This window comes from Balaenoptera physalus (genome assembly GCF_965194825.1).
Source record: "Balaenoptera physalus genome assembly, chromosome: 3".
NCBI lineage: Eukaryota > Metazoa > Chordata > Mammalia > Artiodactyla > Balaenopteridae > Balaenoptera > Balaenoptera physalus.
In genome coordinates, this window is record NC_138890.1 from 99,495,422 (window position 1) to 99,517,692 (window position 22,271).

The 22,271-nt window shown below is 38.8% G+C and overlaps 2 protein-coding genes across 18 annotated transcripts in view; one reads left to right on the top strand and one right to left on the bottom strand.

Annotated features, from left to right (window-relative positions):
- The window catches only part of ERAP1 (endoplasmic reticulum aminopeptidase 1), a 34,116-nt gene extending 17,415 nt beyond the window's left edge, over positions 1–16,701 (top strand). For 3 of the 5 annotated variants that reach the window (XM_082458063.1, XM_082458064.1, XM_082458065.1), the window contains 11 exons: positions 1,566–1,697; positions 2,223–2,294; positions 3,573–3,727; positions 5,204–5,283; positions 5,849–6,032; positions 7,431–7,587; positions 8,280–8,464; positions 9,163–9,324; positions 9,818–9,958; positions 10,505–10,586; positions 14,610–15,611. In XM_082458063.1, the coding sequence (XP_082314189.1) occupies positions 1,566–1,697; positions 2,223–2,294; positions 3,573–3,727; positions 5,204–5,283; positions 5,849–6,032; positions 7,431–7,587; positions 8,280–8,464; positions 9,163–9,324; positions 9,818–9,958; positions 10,505–10,586; positions 14,610–14,765 (1,506 nt within the window). In that variant the 3' untranslated portion in view covers positions 14,766–15,611. Of the gene's footprint in view, positions 1–1,565; positions 1,698–2,222; positions 2,295–3,572; positions 3,728–5,203; positions 5,284–5,848; positions 6,033–7,430; positions 7,588–8,279; positions 8,465–9,162; positions 9,325–9,817; positions 9,959–10,504; positions 10,587–14,609 lie in introns of all 5 variants that reach the window. The other 2 variants (XM_082458062.1, XM_082458066.1) reach the window with 1 other exon arrangement.
- Positions 16,702–17,833: 1,132 nt separating this feature from the next.
- CAST (calpastatin) overlaps positions 17,834–22,271 on the bottom strand; it is a 117,000-nt gene continuing 112,562 nt past the window's right edge. For all 13 annotated transcript variants that reach the window (XM_082458087.1, XM_082458093.1, XM_082458086.1 and 10 more), the window contains 2 exons: positions 19,156–19,221; positions 17,834–18,255 (listed from right to left, as the gene is read on the bottom strand). In XM_082458087.1, the coding sequence (XP_082314213.1) occupies positions 19,171–19,221 (51 nt within the window). In that variant the 3' untranslated portion in view covers positions 17,834–18,255; positions 19,156–19,170. The remainder of the gene's footprint in view (positions 18,256–19,155; positions 19,222–22,271) is intronic.

Genomic DNA, 22,271 nt, shown 5'->3' on the forward strand with positions numbered 1-22,271 from the left:
TTTACAATAGCCAAGATAATTGTTTCCATAAGTGACCATTCCACAGTGCAATATTCAGCCATAAAAAAGGAAATCTTGGCACTTGAGACAACATGGATGGATCTTGAGGGCATTATGCTAAGTGAGATAAGTCAGAAGGACAAATCCTGTATGATCTCACTTATATGTTAAATGTAAAAACAAACACACAAAAAATGAGCTCATAGATTGGTCGTTGCCAGGGGCGCGGGGTGGCGGTAGGTGAAATGGGTGAAGGAGGTCAAAAGGTACAGACTTCCAGGTTATAAAATACATCATAGGGATATAATGTACAGCATGGCGACTATAGTTAATAACATTGTATTGTGTATTCAGAAGTTGCTAAAAGTAGATCTTAAAAGTCCTCCTCACAAGAAAACAATTTGTAACTGTGTAATGATGGATGTTAACAAGGTGTATTGTGGTGATCATTTTGCAATATATACAAGTATTGATTCATGTTGTATACCTGAAACTAATGTTATATGACAATTATACCTCAAAAAAAAACACTAGTCCTGTTGGCAGGAATATGCACACCATGTAGACATTCAGGGACCTGGGCTTTGCCTATCTAGTGACTCCATGATCCCCTAGAACCAGAAAGGGACTACCTCTGCCTAGGGGGGGGACCTAAGAAATTTTCCCAGAAAAGAAGATTTTGAGTCATGTCTTAAAGATGAATTGGGCTGTGCAGTGGAGGCTAACACAACATTGTAAAGCAACCATACCCCAATAAAAATTAATAAAAAAAAAAAAAGATGAATTGGGGCTTTTCAGGAAGTAAAGGACATAGAAAGGGCTTTCTCAGAAGAGGGAATCATGATTTCTTAGGAAAAGAAGACTTGAAAGAGGGTGGTGTGTTGAGAGAGAGGGAAGGAGGAAGGAAGGAAGACTCCTTGGTGGTTAGTTGTATGCAAAGTTCAGGGGGAAACAAAGAACGTAAAAGAACATTTTTCTTATCCTTGGACTAATTCCCTCATTTGTCACCTGTCTGACCACTGGAGGCATTTGAGTTTGTGACCCATGATCTACAATAATGGAAGTGGAGTGGAGAAGAGCTCTTATCACGGGAATGCAGAGTATTTAGGAATTCTCTTGCTCCCTTTCTCATTGTTCCTCTTGCCCTGCCAGTTGTCTTTGCTCAAGCCTGCCTGGGCTCCAAGATTCCTCGCCTGTTACTCACCTTTGCTTCTACCCCTCCCCACTCCCGCCCCAGAGCGGCAGTAGGAGAGCCACGTGGTGGTTCAAGTCCAGTTTTAGTCTGTACGTTGTCCACTCACCTGTGAATAATGGAAGCTCGCAGATGATGGGGAGGCTTGGTTAGTGATAGAAAACGGTTCCAGGGGACTAAAAGCATGAACAGTCATGTTGATCCCCTGCCTTGACAGGTCCAGGTTTAACCCACGTTCTCTAATTGTTCCACGAATTGCTAGACACTAAAAAGTTTACTGTATCTGCATTTTAAAGAGTGACTCCAAAATAGTGTGAGGGTATATTAGATGGAGGCAAACTACAGCTAACAGTTATTTACGTTGTCTTTTCAGGGAGCCTGTATTCTGAATATGCTAAGGGATTATCTTGGTGCCGATGCATTTAAAAGTGGTATTGTAAAGTATCTGCAGAAGTATAGCTATAAAAACACAAAAAACGAGGACCTTTGGAATAGTATGGCAAGTGTGAGTATGTTTTGTGTATCTCTGTGTTTGGGATTGACAGGCTTATTATCTTTTTTTTTTTTTTAATAAATTTATTTCTTTATTTCTTTATTTTTGGCTGCTTTGGGTCTTCGTTGCTGCACACGGGCCTTCTCCAGTTGCGGCAAGCAGGGGCCACTCTTTGTTGCGGTGAGCGGGCTTCTCACTGCTGTGGCTTCTCTTGTTGCGGAGCACGGGCTCTAGGGCACACGGGCTTCAGTAGTTGTGGCACACGGGCCCAGTAGTTGTGGCTCAAGGGCTCTAGAGCGCAGGCTCAGCAGTTGTGGCTCGCGGGCTTAGTTGCTCCGCGGCATGTGGGATCCTCCCGGACCAGGGATCGAACCCGTGTTCCCTGCATTGGCAGGCGGATTCTTAACCACTGTGCCACCAGGGAAGCCCAGACCTGTTATCTTGTTTTGTTTTTTTTCTGCACCACATTAACCCCTCTGAGAAGAATCATGAGTGTTTTTTACAGAACTGAGTGATGTGTTTATTTTTGTTTTTCAGATTTGCCCTACAGATGGCACACAACGAATGGATGGATTTTGTTCTAGAGGTGAACATTCATCTTCATCTTCAGTAAGTTTTTACATCTGTACGTGTTTCCCCGAAGCACATTCTTTTACTCCATTTTCTTTGAAGGATAGCTCTGTGCCGAACTTTCCGAGGTCCTTGACTATATCAGTCTCTCTATAGATAAGGCTGCGTTTAAACTATACCAGACTGACAGCCTTCCACAATTTTTCTTAAATATATCTACACAAGGGAGTTGTCCAGCCTTCTTTGGTAACACATCTCACTGATACTAATTTCTTCAGCTTCACTCTCTGTAAAGCAGTGGATTTATGACATGTTTCTGTGGTAGATCAGGACTGTATCCGTCAGGCCATGTGGATCGTTTCCATAGCTCTTCATTTGTGAAAAAACGTATGATGGCAGTGAGCATTCTTGAGCACTTACTATGTGTCAGGCACGTTTGAAGCACTTATGTGTATTATCTGCTTTACTCTTCACAATAAGCCTATGAGCGAGTACTCTCATCCCTATTTTTACAGATGGGAATATGAAATCCAAAGGCATATGATTAGTAAATTGTGGAGTGGGGATTTGAATTTAGATCTAACTCATGTCTTTAACTGCTAAACTATAAAGAATTCATAACACCTGAATCACAAAACAGTCTGAGTCTCTGTCTATCTGGCCTTGTGGAGTATTTTCATAGGTAGCTGAGGGTGAGTCTGGAGATTCAACAGGATTTTATCCACCAGATTTTTATTTTCTTGGCTTTTTTGCTTTTAGAAACAGCTTTATTCAGTAGTTACTAGATGTGTCCTGTAGTACATTTTACCCTTTTATTAGCTCTTAAATATTTTTTGAAAACTTTTAGCATCAAAGAATAGATCCTTGTTTGAGTTCACGGCTATCTGTTAAGTGTGAGTCATGTCGGTGTTATCGCTTGGGAAGTACAGGCTCTTGATGGAACATGTTTTTCCCACCTTGCTTGTCTGAGAGCCAGCATCGTTATGTAGGTGTTGAACACGTGGCCACTTTCTGTCCCTTCTCCCCCTGCATTCATTCACACTCCTGCTTTGTGCCTGGTGCCAAGCCTAAGGTCTGCCCAGGAGAACCAGGCGTGGTACCTGTTCTCAAGACATCTATGTGTACAGGAAGAGAATGAAAAGTAAACAGTCAGTGCTTTAATGGGCATGCAGTGGCTGGAGACGGGGGGAAGGGAGCAGGGGAAGGGACGCGGAAGAGCTTCACTGGTTGCAACCCTATGAGCACAAGCTTGGGTTCTTTCTTTTCCTAGAGTTGGGTCCAAGTGGGTCACGCATCTGCCTTTTTCTTATACACCAGCACTGGCGGCAGGAAGGCCTTGATGTGAAAACCATGATGAACACCTGGACACTTCAGAAGGGCTTTCCCCTGATAACCATCACAGTGAGAGGGAGGAACGTACACGTGAAGCAAGAGCACTACGTGAAAGGCCCGGACGACGCCCCAGAAACTGGGTAACGTTCACAGAGAGAAACTCATTTTGTTGCCTAGGCAACAACTGTCTTGTAGGGTGAACCCTTATTTTTGAAATAGTGCCCTTATCTTTGTTGCTAAAATATTTTAATCAAATCTATATATCCTATGAATCTGACTTATACACCACCGTCTATTCAAAAGGATGAAGCTGATATATAATTATTTTAACATTCTCATGGTTTGTAGTTAGATATGATGGTAATTTCCAGTTACTGGCTTGAAATGAACTCCAGTATAAGCATTTGCCACTTAATTACAGTAGTGCCTGGCATTTGGGTTGGAGCTAAGGACATAAACATTTAGGTGATTTCTGGGAAATACAAGAGACTCCATTCTCTTCTTTGCAAGTCTGAGTTAGATCCCAGAACCTGTTTGTCAGCTTAACACTACAGAGGACATCACTGGAAATGAGACACTGCAATTTGACTGACCCTGGATGGACACTATTTAAAAAATTTTTTATTTTGAAATAATTTCAGACCTATGGAGAAAATATAAGGAGAGAGCAAAGAATTCCATATATTCTTTGCCCAGATATGTGTTAGCTCTTTACCACATTTGTTTTCTCTCTCTCCATATAACCTAAAATATCAAACAGTTCCAAAAAATATGATCTTTATTTCTTTCTATATATATATGGCATATATATATTTTTTAACTGTTTGAGGGTAAGTTGGAGACATGATTTCCTCTTTACCCTGACATGCTTCAGTGTAGTATTTCCTAAAAAACAAGAGAATTCATTTATATAACCACAGTACCTTTATCAAAATTATGAAGTGAACTTCATAAATACTATTATCAAATGTATCAACCTTATTCAACTTTCCTCAGTGGTCCTAATAATATCTTTATAGCAAAAGAAAGAAACCTGGTTCAGGATTTTATATAGGATCACATTGTATTACTGTTCACATCTCTTTAATTCTTTTTTTCTGAAACAGTTCCTCAGTCTGTCTTTCTTGACCTTGATATTTTTGAAGAGAACAGGCTAGCTATTTTAGAGAATGTCCTTTAATTTGGGTTTTCTGCTGTTTCTTCACGATCAGATTCAGCTTATGCATCCTTGGCAGGAATTCCACAGAAGTGATGCTGTGTTCCGAGTATATGATTTAGAAGGCACATGCTGTCAATTTCTGCCATTACTAGTGGTCACATTTTTAAAGTTAGGCACCCTGAGATCCCTTTAGGCAATCACTGCGAAGGCTGTCAGGGCTCACTTGAGCCTAAATTCCTAGCTCTATTCAAGGAGTCCAAGAAGAATGAATAGTGCCCAAGCTGGCCACTCCTACAAAGCTGGAAAATGGGCTGGGGATGTTTTGAGCTCTTGACTGTAGCAGTTTTGGGTACCATCCTTCTTTAAATGACCCAGTGCCCGGAGCATGGTAGGTGATTTAAGAACTGCTTGTTGCAGTGAATCAGCCAATGAACAAATCCATCCTCCTTTCTTGTAGGTACCTGTGGCATGTCCCATTGACATTCATTACCAGCAACTCAGACTCAGTCCAGCGATTTTTGCTGAAGACAAGAACAGGTAATTTGTTGTGGAACTAACTAGCTTTCTTCAAGAAGGAACTGTGGAAATGTGTAGGATTTAGATAATAAGTTTCTTTGCTATTTATCTTGGTTAAAAAAAAGGATCAGGTCTGCCTTTATCTGAAGCAGATCTGTGACTCCATTTCTAGTGAAGAATATAGGTTTGAAAATACTGTCTGGTTGCAAAAGAAGAAGGACAGTATCTTGCCAGATAGGGATTAAAACAGTTGAGTTATGTAATGCTGAGGAGAAGAGATACTTGGGAAAATTCCCCCTTACTTTAACATTGCTGGATTATATCATACGTATGGCCTGAAACATGGCATTCTTCTCATAGGTCTATAAATCTCACAAAATGAGTGTCTAAAACTAGTATTGGCTTTTGTCTGTTGGGATGCTGTTTTCTGGTTTCTAAAAGGAATGTGTTCAATATGAAACTCATTTCAGTATTAAAATTGTTCAGTATTAAGCTCGCCTTTAATTTCCTTGTCCAGTCTCTGATCAGAAAAGTTTTCTCCAGTCAAGAGGGAAAATGCAGCTATGATTTATTTTATTTGCTCTAGATGTGCTCATCCTCCCAGAAGAGGTGGAATGGATCAAATTTAATGTTGGAATGAATGGCTATTACATAGTGCATTATGAGGATGATGGATGGGATTCTTTGACTGGCCTTTTAAAAGGAACACACACGGCAATCAGCAGTAGTGATCGGGCCAGTCTCATTAACAATGCATTTCAGCTTGTCAGGTAATACAAGCTCCTCACAGTCTTGGTTTGTTTCTGCAAGCTGCTTTTATCATTCAGATCCTTGATTTCTAAAGATGAAAGTGATTGCTAATAAGAAGTTGAAAGGTGTTTTCTCCTAAGTTCTTCTAACAATTCAAGGTTGCTTTTAGTTTTAGGATTAACCTCTTATCTGCGTCCACTGAGTAAGGTAAAGTAAGGAATCTGTATTTTAATCTTTATCATTAACGACTCGGGTCAGACTGAGGCAAAAGTGTAGAAAACCAGGAGACCGACATCCTGGAGAAGCCCCTTGCCTGGTCCCTAAAGCCTAGTCCTGCAGCTTTTTCTGGCCCTGCTGTAACAGATCAGGTTTCTCCCCGCTGGGTCTCTGACAATCCTGAAGCCTTCGTAGAAGACCAAGTGGCCCAAGCCCAAGTTGTCGGCATTACATCTCTCAGACTAAAGGAGAGAGATCCACACGCCCCACTCCCACCCCACCCAAACTGGATAGCTGAACTGCATAGCATCTTTATGGCTCATAAAATGTGGCCCAACCAGATGACCTTTGAGTGGGTGAGGGTAGTGTTCACTCTTTTTTTTTTTTTTTTTTTTTTTTTTTGCCCCATAACATTGGCTTTTCAGGAAATGGTCCCCAAGCCTACAACTCAACCTTCTTCAATATTTAGGTAGAACTGAAGTCTAAGGGGAATCACCCAAGTGGGAGAGAATACTGTTAATTCTCAGCCCCACGTGTCTCTGCTCTAAATGTCGTGGACTTCCTTTCCTGGGCCTCTTGAGGTGACAGAAAGCAGTGGGGAATAAAGATAGGGGTTGCTTATCTAGCCGTTTCTGCCCTGCCTAAATATTCCCTTCCATAGCGCATTACTGCTGACGTCATAGGGGATTTTGTGTTTATTTACGTGAGCGTGCACCCTACCACTAAGATGTTTAACACCAACCCTCTATAATGAAGAATTGATATCTATATTCAGTTTCTTTTTGAAATGGGGACGAGGATGTGTTGACTCCAGGGACTCATACTTGTGACTGAGTGGCAGTCTAGGTGAGGCTTCCTAAAGGATCTTTGATCAGATTTTCCATTTTTCTCTGCAAGTTCAGCACAGTCCGACGTTTCACAGAGGGACAGATGCTGACCTGTTCCCATTGCATCTTAACCACAACTCATAGAGCTAGTTAACCCTAGCTCTATTATTTGAGAAAGTTCCTTCACAGTGTAAACATGCCGCATGTTGTGATGTATGTGACAGGAAAGATGTTAGTATAAAGGTCATTATTTATAAGGGAGCATTTATATCCGATTGAATATTTTGCTGGAAGGTTGTTCAAGTAACTTTTGAAACAAATAGTTGATTTCCTGGATTTTCTTTTAAACTGCTAACCCTGGTGTCTCTTGACCAGCATTGGAAAGCTATCCATTGAAAAAGCCTTGGATTTAAGCTTGTACTTGAAACATGAAACTGAAATCATGCCAGTGTTCCAAGGTTTGAATGAACTGATACCGATGTATAAGTTAATGGAGAAAAGAGATGTGAATGAAGTGGAAACTCAGTTCAAGGTAAAAGCCTGAAATAAGTTGAATAGTTTTTAGATAACTGGTTTGCTTTGGTGTAGGTGTGGAAAAGAGTTCTTATCATGGTGTATGTTATATATATAATATATGTATCTTATATATATCTTGATATATTTTAAAGAAAATCACAATTACCTCAGTATTTAGGTTGACCAATGAAGACTTTGGTTTTATTTTGGCACTAAAAATAGGCATGGCACTGTTAGCTTCTGTTCTTAAGTTTCACAGATTTGTCATTCCCTCATTTGGCTAATTGTTTATGTCACTTTACTTCTGTATTGTGATGGTTGCTATTAAGATTTTCTGGGACTCAGGTACTTAAGCAAGAGGCACAAAATTGCTACTTTTGGCAAAATGTGATGACATCTTGTATAATTTGCTTTCAAAATTTAGTCATATCAACTGTCTCTTTTAGTTTGCTTTGAAAGTGGCAGTTCATCCTGATTTTAAGTAGTTAAGGATATATTTATAAAAGATTGTTACGCAAATCCTGAAATCATTCATCATTTCTTGCTTTTGACCCCTTTTATAATTAAATATAAACAACTGCATGGTTTTGGAAATATGAATTGGACTAAGCTTTAAAAAATAATCCCCATCCCCTGAGGGTGTATTGGATTATATAAACCACGAGATGACTGGGGACAGGACTGGTGACATGTGTGCCTTTCCCACAGGCCTTTCTCATCGGGCTGCTGAGGGACCTCATTGATAAGCAGACTTGGACGGATGAGGGCTCCATCTCAGAGCGAATGTTGCGGAGTCAGCTGCTCCTACTGGCCTGTGTGCGCAAGTACCAGCCCTGTGTGCAGAAGGCAGAAGGCTATTTCAGACAGTGGCAGGAAGCCAATGGGAATTTGAGGTCTGTTTTTATCGAACAACCAGTTTGTTCAGATAAGGGGTATCTTTTATTTTTTCCACCATCCTTGCTAAATGTTGGGAGAAAAAACAAGTATAGACAAGTCTCCCCTGCTGTCCTTTTTGGGAAAATAATTTTTTTTTTTTAGACTTATCTATGCATTGCTCAACTTTCTGTTTTAAGTTCCTGACAGGAGGCCGGGGGTTTGGTTAACGGGGAGGCGGGCGGCAGGGATTAAGTCCTTTTAGACTTGGGGCTTAAGTCCTATCCAGGAAATACTAAGTCAACAATATACATGCTTCTATTTATAGACGTGCTTACAAACGGGTGGTCCTATTGGATTCCTGACTTTTGTTCATGGACTACATTTTAAGTCTAGTTTGAATTTCCTTCTTTTGACTTGAAAAGTGACCACCTATTGAGTCACTCAGCATCCTTAAAGTGTGTTAGAAATGTGGGTATTTATAGAAGTGGCATTTCACAATGTATTTTTGAGAAGGCTACTTAAAACCTAATTTCAGTTACTTTCTCTTGCTTCTTTCCTAAAGTGTTACTGAAGGAAAGAGGTTATTTTTGTTTATATTTCCAGGCATGCTTCTCTGATTGTGGGTCCAGTTTATCATTTCATAATCTGTCTCTCTCGTGCATGCAAACGCACTGCCTTCATCTCAGCCTCTCCCCGGGTGTGTTCTTTTCCACAGCCTGCCCAGCGATGTGACCTTGGCAGTGTTTGCTGTAGGGGCCCAGAACCCAGAAGGATGGGATTTTCTTTATAGTAAATATCAATCGTCATTGTCCAGTACTGAGAAAAACCAAATTGAATTTGCTCTCTGTATTACCCACAATAAAGAAAAGCTTCAGTGGTAAGTAATTCATTCATGTTCATGTAGCCAAGAGGAATTAAATTAGATCAGATCCTTCTGGCATCTGTTTTTGTCCTCTTGGCCAGGAGCTGCGTTTCCTGCTGGGAACATTTATGCAAGAGGGCACGCATCTAATGTGTATGGTAAATAATTAGGGAGCAGCGGGTGTCAGGAAAAATATTTAAAGGAGTATGTATTTGTGTATCTTTAAAATAACACATTTAGAAATATACACCGGATATACCTATCTTAGCTACTTTTGTGAGCAAATGAGAGAATATATGAGAATTGGTGTTGCAAACACTATATAAATGTTAGTTTTTATTATTATGTAGCTATAGGGAGTTTCTCAGGGCTCTGGTAACCTATTTATCTTTTGTGTCTTTATTATTGGCAGATCGGCTTTTTTCTTTCCCAAATTATTTTATTAAAGTTGTTTGGAACTTTTTCAGGGCCTCTTTGTTGCTAACACTTCTTGTCTTAATCATTCTAGGCTACTAGAACAAAGTTTTAAGGGAGATACAATAAAAACTCAAGAGTTTCCAAATATTCTTAGAGTTATCGGCAGAAACCCAGTGGGATATCCATTGGCCTGGCAGTTTCTGAGGGAAAATTGGAATAAACTTGTACAAAAGTAAGTAGTGCCAAAAATTGTGTTGTGACTGGCAAAAATTCCTAAATCTGGCTGTGTTTTAGCTATGTTTGTAAAATAACAGTGATTATCTAAAGGGATTCTTTTGACTGAAGAAAGGAAGTAGAGGTACTTAAAATATCCTTAGAAAATATGAAACTCTAATTCAGTGCTAACTAATAGATCTGGATGGTCAAGTTTTTCATTCCATCTGGAATAATCTCTTCCCGCACCCCGTGACCTACCAGAAGCCGCCTGCACGGTTCCGGCAAGTCTTCTGTTTAGTACTTCCGCTTGTTGCTTCTGCCCTAACTCTTGTAGCACCTCCTACTTCTGTCATTTTCTTTTGGGTACTTAATCTTTTATTCAGAGGCTGGTGTGTTGATTTTTTACAACTAGATCTTAGCCCATTGGAGCAAAGGATCACGTCTTATCTTTTTCACGCCTAACCATTTTTTAGTTAATTGCTATCACATATATGAGGCACTTAAAAATACATGTCGAATGAACAAATACTTCACAATACATTTTGACAATTTCTATTTCTAGGTTTGAACTTGGCTCAAATTCCATAGCCTACATGGTAATGGGAACAACAAATCAATTCTCGACAAGAGCACGGCTTGAAGAGGTAAAAAAAAAAAATAAAAAGCTTTCTTTTTGAACTTCAGTGACAATTATCTAATAAATTATCTAGTAAATATGAGGTAGGCAAAGTACTTCAAGGGCCTGATGAGTTAGAAATGGATTTTGTCACTTGGTAAACGTTCTTTTTGGATGTGTGTTTTGTTCAGTGTGGTGTTTTTGACATGAGCAAAAATCAGTTACAAATAAACCATTGAAAACTGTGCCTCTTCCCAAACACGTTTAGAAGTCTTAGCTCTGCCATTAAAAATTTTAGGACTTAAAAATTACTTTAGACGTTTAATCCCTGTTTAGGATGTTAAAAGTGATTATTGGAGGTTTAAGTGACTGAAGTGATCCTCTAGTTATTTTGAAAGAGGCAGGTCTGGAAGCTGGGTTCTCCAGTCTTCGAGCTCATGGCTTCCTATTACTTACTTATGAACCATCTACTTTCAGAAAGAATTCTAGGCAACTTATAAGGTCCATATATAAAATAACGCTAAAATAAGGAACAAAAAGCTGCATAATGTTCAGAAAGAGGAAATTGTATGAGGGATTTGTGGTGAGGATAATTTATTGCAGTTGTACCCTAAGTTTATCATAACTTCCTAGCAGCCAAAGAAAGATGAGAAAAAAGTATGAGTTATTGTTAGGTAAGAGAGAACCATGGAACATACAAGTTTTCCACAAAAGCAGACTTTTCTCTCAGTCTTAAACTTTTGAGGAGTATGATGTATGGGTCATTTTGTTGCGGTGGCTTTTCTATAATAATATTCTCTATAGTAAAGCTGTAGAACAAATTTTACATGGTTTTAAAAATGGCGCAATTAGATAAAAGCTGAGAGCCTAATATTCACTTTTTTAGGAGTGGTTCCATTGTGTAGTCTGGTTACACCATGATCTAGCTTGATGGAGAGTGCTTTGAAAATGGGAAAGAAATGTCACAACACTTTTCTCCAATTTTTCAGTAGCCTCACCCAGGCTTGTAAAGTTAACTTGCACATAATAATTCAAGCTTGAATTCTAGTGAGATCTACTGCAGAGATATTCTGTGTGATGACAGCAGAGCCAGCCATGGGCTGGGACCAGATAGACCAGGTCTGTAGCAACAAAACAGTTCATTCATTATCTTGTTCATTCATTTATTTTCTCATGAATTCATTCAAGACATATTACATTCTTACTCTACAGCAGGTGTGGTTTTAGGTTCCAGGGCTACAATGATGAACAGGATAGACAAAGCCCCTGCCCTCATAGAGCTTAAATTTTGCTGGGGGAATCAGACAGTTACAGACAGAGCAACTCATGTCAGGTAGTTACCTGCTCTGAAGATGAATAAGGCAAGGGAAGGAGAGCGAGTGACTGGGTAAGGGGATGGTGCTGTGTTCTGTGGGATGACTCGCGGACCTTTGAGGAGATGTTGAAGGAAATGCCGATATCTAGGTGGAGAGTGCTGTGTGCAGAGGAAACATCAGGTGCAAAAACCCTGCGGCAGGACATGTAAATGAAAGAGCCCGAGATGTTGTCCGAACGCAGAGTGTCCTACTGACATTTACAATGCAGAAGTCATCTTGAGCCCTTCCTTCCCCTCACATCGAGCTCATCCCAAGTCCTGTTGGCTCTGCTTCCGGCATCTACACCCCATCTGTGCACTTCTCTGCTCTTACCCTGGCCAAGCCTTTCTCACCTCTTGTGTGGCCTATGGTGACAGCCTCCTAACTGGCCTCCCTCCTGCCACTTTGCCAATACCAAACCATCTTCCACCTTTAAAACGGAAAACCAACCTACGACTGACCCTTTCTTGAAACCCTGCCTGTCACTCTTGAAATCTCAAACCTCTCCTTCCCATGTGAATGAGATGGTCATTACCTGGCTCCTGTCCGCCTCTCCAGCCCTTTCTCACATGCTCCTGTGTTCACTCTCTCACCCACTCCAGCCCCTCAGCCTTCTCCCGCTCCTGGGCCACCAGGTGTTTCTCCTGCGCGAAGCCTCTGCACTTTCTTCTTCTTCTGCCTGGCTTGCTCTTTCCCCAACTTTAGACTGGAAAGGTTCATTTTATTCTTTAGAGGCCCCAGCTCAAATGTCACCTTGCCAGACCACTCTGTCGAAAGCAGGCCACCCCCTCCCCAGTTGCTATCATAGCCCCGGTTTATTTTCTCCACAGCAGTATAGAGTCAGCATAGTTCATTGCTTGTCTCCCCGGGCAGACTGTAAGCTTCATGAGGGTAGGGTGCTTGCCTGATTCATTGCCTCATCCTCAGTGTCTCGCACAGTAATTAAGCCAGAGAAGTGAATAAGTACCAGAGTAAATATTCATGAAGAAATGGATGAGGGTGAGTCCCTGGTACCTGCTGGGCTTTAGGTTCTGCACTTCACCCACATAACGACATCCTCACCAACGCTCTGCAGTGTCACAAATGAGGGATCCTAGTCCCAGAGAAGTTAATCATTTACTCACCAACTAGTAGCATAAATCTGGTTTTCTACCCATATGCACAGAAAATATTCTCAAGGAGGCAGGTTTGAATCAAATACGTACTCAGTTGAGATGCTGAATTTCCCAAGGCAGATGAAGATTGGAGTGATAAATTTGGGTCAGGAAAAGTAGAAGGGCAGGCAGGGGTTAACAGCTGGCTTTGTTAGAGCTCTTGCAGGCTTGTTTTTCAGTACTATCATGGTAGCCTCCTTCAGGATTAATTAATTTGACCAATTAGTAAAAATATTGATGTGGTTTGACTGAAGAGTGCCCAGAGTGATTTTTTTTTTTTATATTGAAGTATAGTTGATTTACAATGTTGTGTTAATTTCTGCTCTATAGCAAAGTGACTCAGCCATACACATATTCTTTTTCATATTGTTTTCCATTATGGTTTATCACAGGATATTGCCCAGAGTTACTTCTTAAACTGCCTGTTAATTAATCTTGAGTTCTGAGAGACAAAACAGTAGATTGAGCTACAGTTTAAGGCAGGACAGTGAAGCGGGTTAAGTGTTTTCTAGGTTGCTATAGCAGGAGGGCATGCCTTCAGCTCATGGAAAAGTTCTACTGATATTTAATTTTAAAACAACCCCGAATCATTTAAAATTGGAATTTGATCTTTCAAAAAGCCTATTCTTACCCCCCTCCTTTTCCCAAACTTAGGATGTTATGACATGGATTTTTAAGGAATTAACTGTATGGAATCCATGCTGAATAAATAATGTATCTTGGCTTAGACTTTCTTCCTGTCTACGAAATCAAAAATTGATGGATTAATGTGAAGTGTATGGGAAAAAAGTTTAAGAACCCTTGAAGGTGAGACAGAGTAGCACAATGGTCAATGCTGTTGCAAAGCCAACCTATTCCTCATGTGAGCTTAAAGGGGATAAAGTACCCAGCGGTGAAACAATAGCAAAGATATTTTTGAGGAGATAGTCAAGCGACTCTTATCTCTTTAAAACCATGGGGAACTTTGGGTGGATTTTATCTTGAAGGAACAATACATCAATTGTGGATTAGGATAAAAAAATTTGGCAAGGTTTGGGGTATTACCACCATAACTTGCTAAGAACCCCGTTCCCCAGTGTTTCTATCATAACAGACAAAGCCAGGCCCGTGGAGGAAGACTGCACGTATGTGGCTGAAACTGTTTTGCTTGGCAGAGAAGATACTCTGCACATTCTGCTGTTTCAGCTATGTTTAAAAAAGTTAAGTTTGCATCTGTGTGTCTATAACAGAATACACATTAGATACATGCGATTAAAACTTAATTATGAAACGGTAAACAGTGAAGTCTTTTAGAATCTGGCAACTGTGAATAAATAAAAAAGCTGCAGAGGAAAAACACAAAACTTGACATCATGAGGCATGAGCTCATTTCATAGAGCTTAAGTTTATGTACATAATCGTATCCAGACACCTGGCCCTGTTTTCTATGTAGAATTTTGACAAATGCTGGAATTTTGGCTTCAGTTTTCTTTTAACTAGCCTGAACTTTATTTGTGTAACTTAATAAAACAAAATTTTAAAAACCCAATTTTTCCTCACAAGGTAAAAGAATTCTTCAGCTCTTTGAAGGAAAATGGGTCTCAGCTCCGTTGTGTCCAACAAACAATTGAAACCATTGAGGAAAACATACGTTGGATGGATAAGAATTTTGATAAAATCAGAGTGTGGCTACAAAATGAAAAGCTTGAACTGCTGTAACAATCCGTTCCTTGTTGGTTCCTGTGATGTGTGATCGCCAACATTTTATTGAATGTGAATATTTTCAAAATAGAGATGGTTGTCTTGGCTCCCAGTGAAGATACTTCCTGCTCCTTCAACTCCTTATTCATTCGTCCCTTCTTATGAAGACTGGCTGCTAACTTTTTCATCAGGGGGTTATTGCCACCACATGTTCCATTATAGGTGTTACCCCCAAATGTAAACCCAAGTGGTGGGTTCCCTACTACGGAGAAGTGAAGTACCTTATTCTTCTATTTTATATTTTATACTTAAGCCCTGCGGTCTCCAAACCCCTGGTCCCCACACCCTGCTCCCCATGGGCTTCTCATTCATAAGCTGTTGTGTCAGTCTCCTGGGAAGACTCGGAACAGTAGTGACTACTGAACCATGAACCCCTGGGGCAGTGATTGAGCCAGAAGGGCCCTGATCTGCTTTCCACCTTTCTCTCCCTTGCTGCATGCCCAGGGGCTGACTTGTTGGAGGGCCACATCATGAGACTTCCCTGTCCTCTGGCTTTCCGTGACCTCCCAGGAGGGCAGATAAGAGCTGGGGTTGGGGAGGGAGTAGGTGATGGTGTTTATTCCCCCGGTTCCCTTGCAGGTTGCCTCAGGCTGGCCTCCACTGAAGGTCTCAGCTCTAGGGAGGTGGCCCTCTTTCCCACAAGCCTTCTCCATCTGTGTGTTCTAGTAAGTGCTTCCTCCTCTCACCCCTTCAGGGTGAAGGGTGAAGTGGGAGCCTGGCTTTAATTAGTCCTGGCTGGACCTGTGGTTTCCATACATCCTGCTCACATTTTTGTTTCAAAAACAAAAAACAAACAAAATACCCCCCAAAAACCTTTTATAGATCCCTCCTCAGATAATCCTAATTTGAGTGTGCCATCTATTTCCTCAGGACCCTGACTAATAGTGTCTCTTCTGAAAAAGCCGAGTGCATTCAGGTCTAGAAGAGAAACCTTTCATTTGAAGTTGAACCTCAGAGCTTTTGATCCTTAGGTAGGTGATGCTTCCTCTCCTTGTTCCTTATTTGGCCTAGTTTATAATCTCTAAATAAGTTATTGGCACTTATTGCCAGTAAGGCATTGCAGTCTCTAGTAAATGATAAGGTATTGTGAAATGGAAAATACTTGCTTATATTAGCCTAAGTGAAGACAGTGTGTTGTACTGGAATTGAAGTCTTTTATGAGTTTTTTTTTAAATATATTGCAAAATTTAAGATAAAGGAATATGATATGACAAATGTCAATGTGTTTTTCTAATACAGTATGGAATAGAGGATCTTTTCTGGACATAAATGTGTTTGCAATTCCATTTTCATACATATTGCATGGCTTAATGGCTTGAGAACTAAAACCAGAAATCACTGGTAATGTCCATCCCCAGGTGTCTTTCTTCTAAAAAAACATACAAAGCCAAGATTTTAATGTAAAATATTTTTCTTTAATTGCATCTTATATCTTGATTAATGAAACATGGAAATAGTGGTTTTCAGTTTTGGTCACCTGAGGAACCTCTTTTCATTTGCTTTTAGAGAAGTCCATTTTCTAAAGAGACACAATATTGCCACACAATGTGCAAAACCCTTTTTGGTAATAAAAAATTGTTATTTACCTCTAAGCAAATATTTGCAGTTATTTACTCCAAATTAGATGGGTAAAAAGGACTGATTTAGATCTTGTAGCTTACTCAGCTCATCATTAATTACTAGCAAACACCCAAGTATTGAAGACGTTTCTAATAAACAAAAAGGCATATTCTGAGTACCTTAAATAAATGTTTACTTTACCAGGTATTTCCTAAATCTCTGGATTTTGGTATGTAATTTTAAAATACTTACATATATGCATGTAAATTAGTAATACTGCAGCCATATCCTTGCAAACACATCTGTCAATGTCAAAGGTTTCACTTTTTTTTTTTTAAACAAAACCACTTTGTACTACCTATAGACACATAATTGAAATCCCTCAGAAAAAGTGTTCATTTTCTTGTTAGTGCCTTGAAAAGGTCTGTTTAGTCACCATAATCCTGACTTATATTTCCCAGATTTAGACTAATAATGCCTGCATCTCTGATGGGATGGGGACATAGCATTTGAAGTGGATGCAATTTGAAATCTCAGAGGTATATGCATGATTTTTAAAGACAATTTTTAGATCACATTAACAAAATTGGATGCGCATTATAAGTAGTATGTTATTGTTGCTTGCCTCCCACCCCATTAGACGGTATTGGTGATATTACTTATTTTTAGTGAAGTTGCTAAATCCTAATAAATAGTTTAAACAGATGCTGAGGAAGGCTGTGCTCTCTGAAAACAAGGAATTCCAAATCAGTTTTATGATGTGTACCTGATATCTTTTCCTGCATTCACTATCAGGAAATAAAGATGGGATTTTGATAAATATTTAATTTCATCAATGACACCAGTGCTGTATTCATAAACCGTTCAGAAAGGTATGAGAAACCATTCCAAGTTGTGGGATATCAGACACTAGTTCTTAAATTGCTGTGGGGGAAAAGCAGATTTTTAAATTTTAAAAAGATCTTTTTCTTTATTTTTACGCAGAAGTTTGTTTTTGTTTTTGGTAAACCCAACTTCCATTAAGCCACATGCTGTACAGTGCAAGACTAATGTGGCAATGGCTCTAAGCAAACAACTGCTGCTCAGGTTTTATAGAGAGAGGCTGGAAAGCCCAGCTTAATGCAGTAAACCAGCAGAGTTCAAGCCATATGAGTATTCTAAGAATTAGATTTTGTTATTCTTGGAACTTGCTATGCAGTGACACAGAGTCTGCGTTTTGCTCTTCTGACTCGAGTCAAGTCTCTGTAGGCCTGTGCTGACGTCCTAACCTCTGGCAAAGAAGAGTTCAGCCTGAAAAGGGGCGCGGTGCTTCCTCGTCTGTCCACGTTATCTATTGTTAGCAGCTCAAGAGGAGACATGTGCCCAATGTACGATATTTTATGTTTGCCTTATAAACATGAACCCAAAGAAACATCAAATACAGTTCAAAAGCCCAAGGGGAAAGGGGTAATGAGAAATCAGAACACTGAAGAATATGTAAAGCATTGTTTTCCAAATGCTAACAACAAAAAAATTAAGTGCAAATTGAAAATACTAATGAGATTTACAGGCACTGAGGGTAGAAGGTGCAAAAGTTTGCGAAGGTTTTTCCTTTTGTGTGTGTTGCTTTAAGAAGCTATCAAATATATCTCTTAGAAATATAAAGTTCCTTTCTCTCCCAACTGAAGACAATTTTTAAAAATTCAAAGTTAATCAGTACTCAGTAGAATAACACAGGTGAACCAGACAAATTCAGTTTCTTTTCAGGAAAAGAAAAACAATGTTTAGGATGTCAGAAGACTCAACAAATACTGCTGTCTAGAAGCCACTCAGAAAATTTTTCTGCTGTTAAAGGCTTTTGTTCTTCAAACGTCACCATCTACCAGCTGAAGATTTTATATGCGGATACCTTGAAAAATTCAAAGAAGAAAATCCAGTGAACATTTGATACGTAATTTTCTTATTACAGGCATAATAAATTTAAGGAGGAATTTACTAAAGTAGATATGAGAATCAAAAATTAAAAGAAATTTATTTTTATAATTTTGGGGAAAATCTTTGGAGCAGTTCTAATCAGTATACCTCCCTCTTTGTAGCAAATAAAAGTGGATTCATGGTGAGAGAGCCTAACCCAATTTAACCTACATTTTCATTTCTTTTAGGTTTTTGGCAGCAAGTGGTTATAAGCTTTTATGGTTTAGAATAAGACCTCTTCTCTCTGAAGTTAATAAGGGCCCAGCTCTCAAGATAGATCTCAGAGACTCCCTCGTCCATACCAGCTCTTTAGTTACCATACAGTAGAATCAAACACAGAGCTTTACTTTCTCAAACTAAGATGAACAAAAGTTGTCAATCTTTTCCTTTGCCCTATTCTCAAAACTCTAATTACCATCAGACCCTAGGGGGGTACTTCTCCTCACTCCACAATGTGTTTGTATTTTGGGTAATATCTATATCATAAGGCCATTTCACTATAAGATGTAACATGCCAATTTTGCTTTGCCCCAGTAACCTGCAGTCATGAGCATTTGGGTTTCAGAGTCAACTAGACTTAGATCGTCATTTTCTTTAAGAGCCTGGCCTAATATCTTAAAGGGCTCTTAATTATAAGATTAATGTTTTTAAACATTCCGATAGCACCATTTATTGCTTTACAGGGAATTACGCTATAGATTTTGCAATGTGTATTTCATGCAAACAGCATAAAGAGAACATGAAATACTCAAGAAGGAGACAGTTTCTCTCACCTATAACACACAGGCTGGTAGAAGGTACAATTTTCTTCATTTACCGCAAACATCAAACTTACCAAATAGTGTAAACTTTAACTTGTACTTTTTCCATCAGCTTTTCGCTTGGAAGTTTCCTCCTTTGCCTAGAAGGACAAGCAAAAACCATCAATGAGCTCTTTATTTTCTGGATTAAGTACCAAAAACTGATCAACCAGAAGAGGCTTATGAGGAAATAGGCTTTTCAGAATTAAAAGGGCAAAAATGGCAGTCAGCAGGGGAAAATAAGATGGTCCTTTTTAAGTATCTCATTTAGCCCATACACTGAATTCTTCCCCTTAAAGTTTATAAACTAAAAATAACCTTAAGTGATTCTAAATTTTTTACTCTAGACTTTGTGGTTTTTTTTTTTTTTTGAAGGCCAGCATAATTGAAGAAAAAAAATACATAGGTGTTCATGGATGGTATCGATTCATTCCACACTGATCCATCCTTCTCTTGTACTTGGGGGCTTACCCGGCAGCTAATCCACTCAGCGTATAGGGTTACTGTGCTTTCTATTTTTTGAGTATGTACTTTGTATGACAGAAATTAAATAATAAATATTTAATCTGAGATATAATGGCATGAGCAACTAATTATCAATCTGGTTTCTTGTATCTTTCATGGATTTCACTTTTTTTGAGGTATAATTGACATATTAGTTCCATGTGTATAACATAAGCATTCCATATTTATAAATATTGTGGAATAACACAATAAATCTAGTTAAAATCCATCACCATACATAGTTACAAAATTTTTGTGATGAGAACTTTAAAGATCTACTCTCTTAGCAACTTTCAAATATGCAATACAGTATTTATTGACTGTCATTACCATGCTTTACATAACAGTCCCATGACTTAAATATTTTAAGTTTGTACCTTTTGACTACCTTCACCAATTTCACCTACTCCCCATCCCTCACCTCTCTGGCAGCCACCAATCTATGAGCTCATGTTTTTGTTTTTAGATTCTACCTATAAGTGAGATCATAGAGCTTTCATCTTTCTCTGACTTTTTTCACTTGCATAATGCAATTGAGGTCCATTGATGTTGTTGAAAAGGTAAGATTTCATTCTTTTTTATGGCTGAGTAATATTCCATTGGATATACATACCATATTTTTTATCCATCCATCAATGGACACTTAGGTTGTTTCCATAACTTAGCTATTGTAAATAATTCTGCCATGAACATGGGAATGCAGATATCTTTTCAAGTTAGTTCTTTTTTCAAAGATTTTTTTGATGTGGAACATTTTTAAAGTCTTTATTGAATTTGTTACAATATCGCTTCTGTTTTATGTTTTGGCTTGTTGGCTGCAAGGCATGTGGGATCTTAGCTCCCCAACTGGGGATTGAAACTGCCCCCAGTGCACTGGAAGGCAATGTCTTAACCACTGGACCACTAGAGAAGTCCCCAAGTTAGTTTTCATTTTCTTTTGATAAATACCCAGAAGTGGAATTCCTGGATTATATGGTAGTTCTAGTTTTAATTTTTTGAGGAATCCCATACTGTTTTCTATAGTGACTATACCAATTTACATTCCTACCAATAGTGCACTTTCCCTGATGATTAGTGATGTTGAGCACCTTTTCATATGCTTCTTGGCTATCTGTATGTCTTCTTTGGAAAACTGTCTATTTAGATCCTCTGCCCAGTTTTTCATTTGGATTTTTTTTGCTGTTGAGTTGTATTAGTTCTTTATATATTTTGGATATCAATCTCTTATCAGATATATGATTTGCAAATATTTTCTCCCATTCAGTAGGTTGCCTTTTCATTTTGTTGATGTTTTCCTTTGCTGTGCAGAGCTTTTTCGTTTGATGTAGTTATACTTATTTGTTTTTACTTTTGTGCTTTCTTTGCCTTTGCTTTTGGTGTCAAGTCCATAAAAATCTCTATTAAGACTGATGTCAAAGAGCTTACTGCCTATGTTTTCTTCTAGGAGTTTTATGGTTTCAGATCTTATATTCAAGTCTTTAAGCCATTTTGAGTTAATTTTTGTGTATGGTTTGAGATAGAGGTCCAGTTCCCAACACTATTTATTGAAGAGACTGTCCTTTCCCCACTGTATATTCTTGGCTCCTTTATCATTAATTATTGACCATATTTCTGGGCTGTCTCTCTCTTTTTTTTTCGGTTGTGCCATGCGGCTTGCAGGATCTTAGTTCCCTGACCAGGGATTGAACCCATGCCCTCGGCAGTGAAAGCGTAGAGTCCTAACCACTGGACTGCCAGGGAATTCTCTGGGCTCTCTATTCTGTTCCATTGATCTATGTGTCTGTTTTTATGCCGATACCATACTATTTTGATTACTATATCTTTGTAATATAGTTTGAAATTAGGGAGCATGATGCCTCCACCTTTTTCTTTTTTGAGATTACTTTGGCTGTTTGGGGTCTTTGGTGGTTCCATACAAATTTCAGGATTGTTTTTTCTGTTTCTATGAAAAATGTCACTGGAATACAGAGAGGGATTGTATTGAATCTGTAGACTGCTTTGGGTAGTATGGACATTTTAACAATATTTTTTTCAATCTATGAGCATGGAATAACTTTCTGTTTATTTATGTCTTCTTCACTTTCTTTCATCACTGTCTTATAATTCCCATTGGATAGGTCTTTCACCTCAGTTAAATTTATTCTGAGGGTTTTTCATGCCATTATAAATGGCATATATGTGTTTATATCTCCTTCTTATAGTTTGTTATTAGTGTCTAGAAAGAGTATCCTACACTTTTACTGAATTTGTTTATTAGTTCTAACAGTTTTTGGTGGAGTCTTTAGGGTTTTCTTTATATAATATGTCAGTTTTGCAAATAGTGACAGTTTTAGTTCTTCCTTTCCAGTTTGAATGCTTTTAATATCTTTTTCTTGCCTAATTGCTGTGGCTAGGACTTACAATACTATGTTGAATAAGTGGCAAGAGTGGGTATCCTTGTCTTTTTCCTGATCTTAGAGAAAAAGTTTTCATCTTTTTACCGTTGAGTATGATGATAGCTGTGGGCTTGTTATGTATGGCCCTTATTATGATGAGGTATGTTCCCTCTATATCTACTTTGTGGAGAGTTTTTACCATAAATGGATGTGGGTTTTCAGATCTTTTTCTGCATCTATTGAGATAATCATATGATTTTTATCCTTCATTT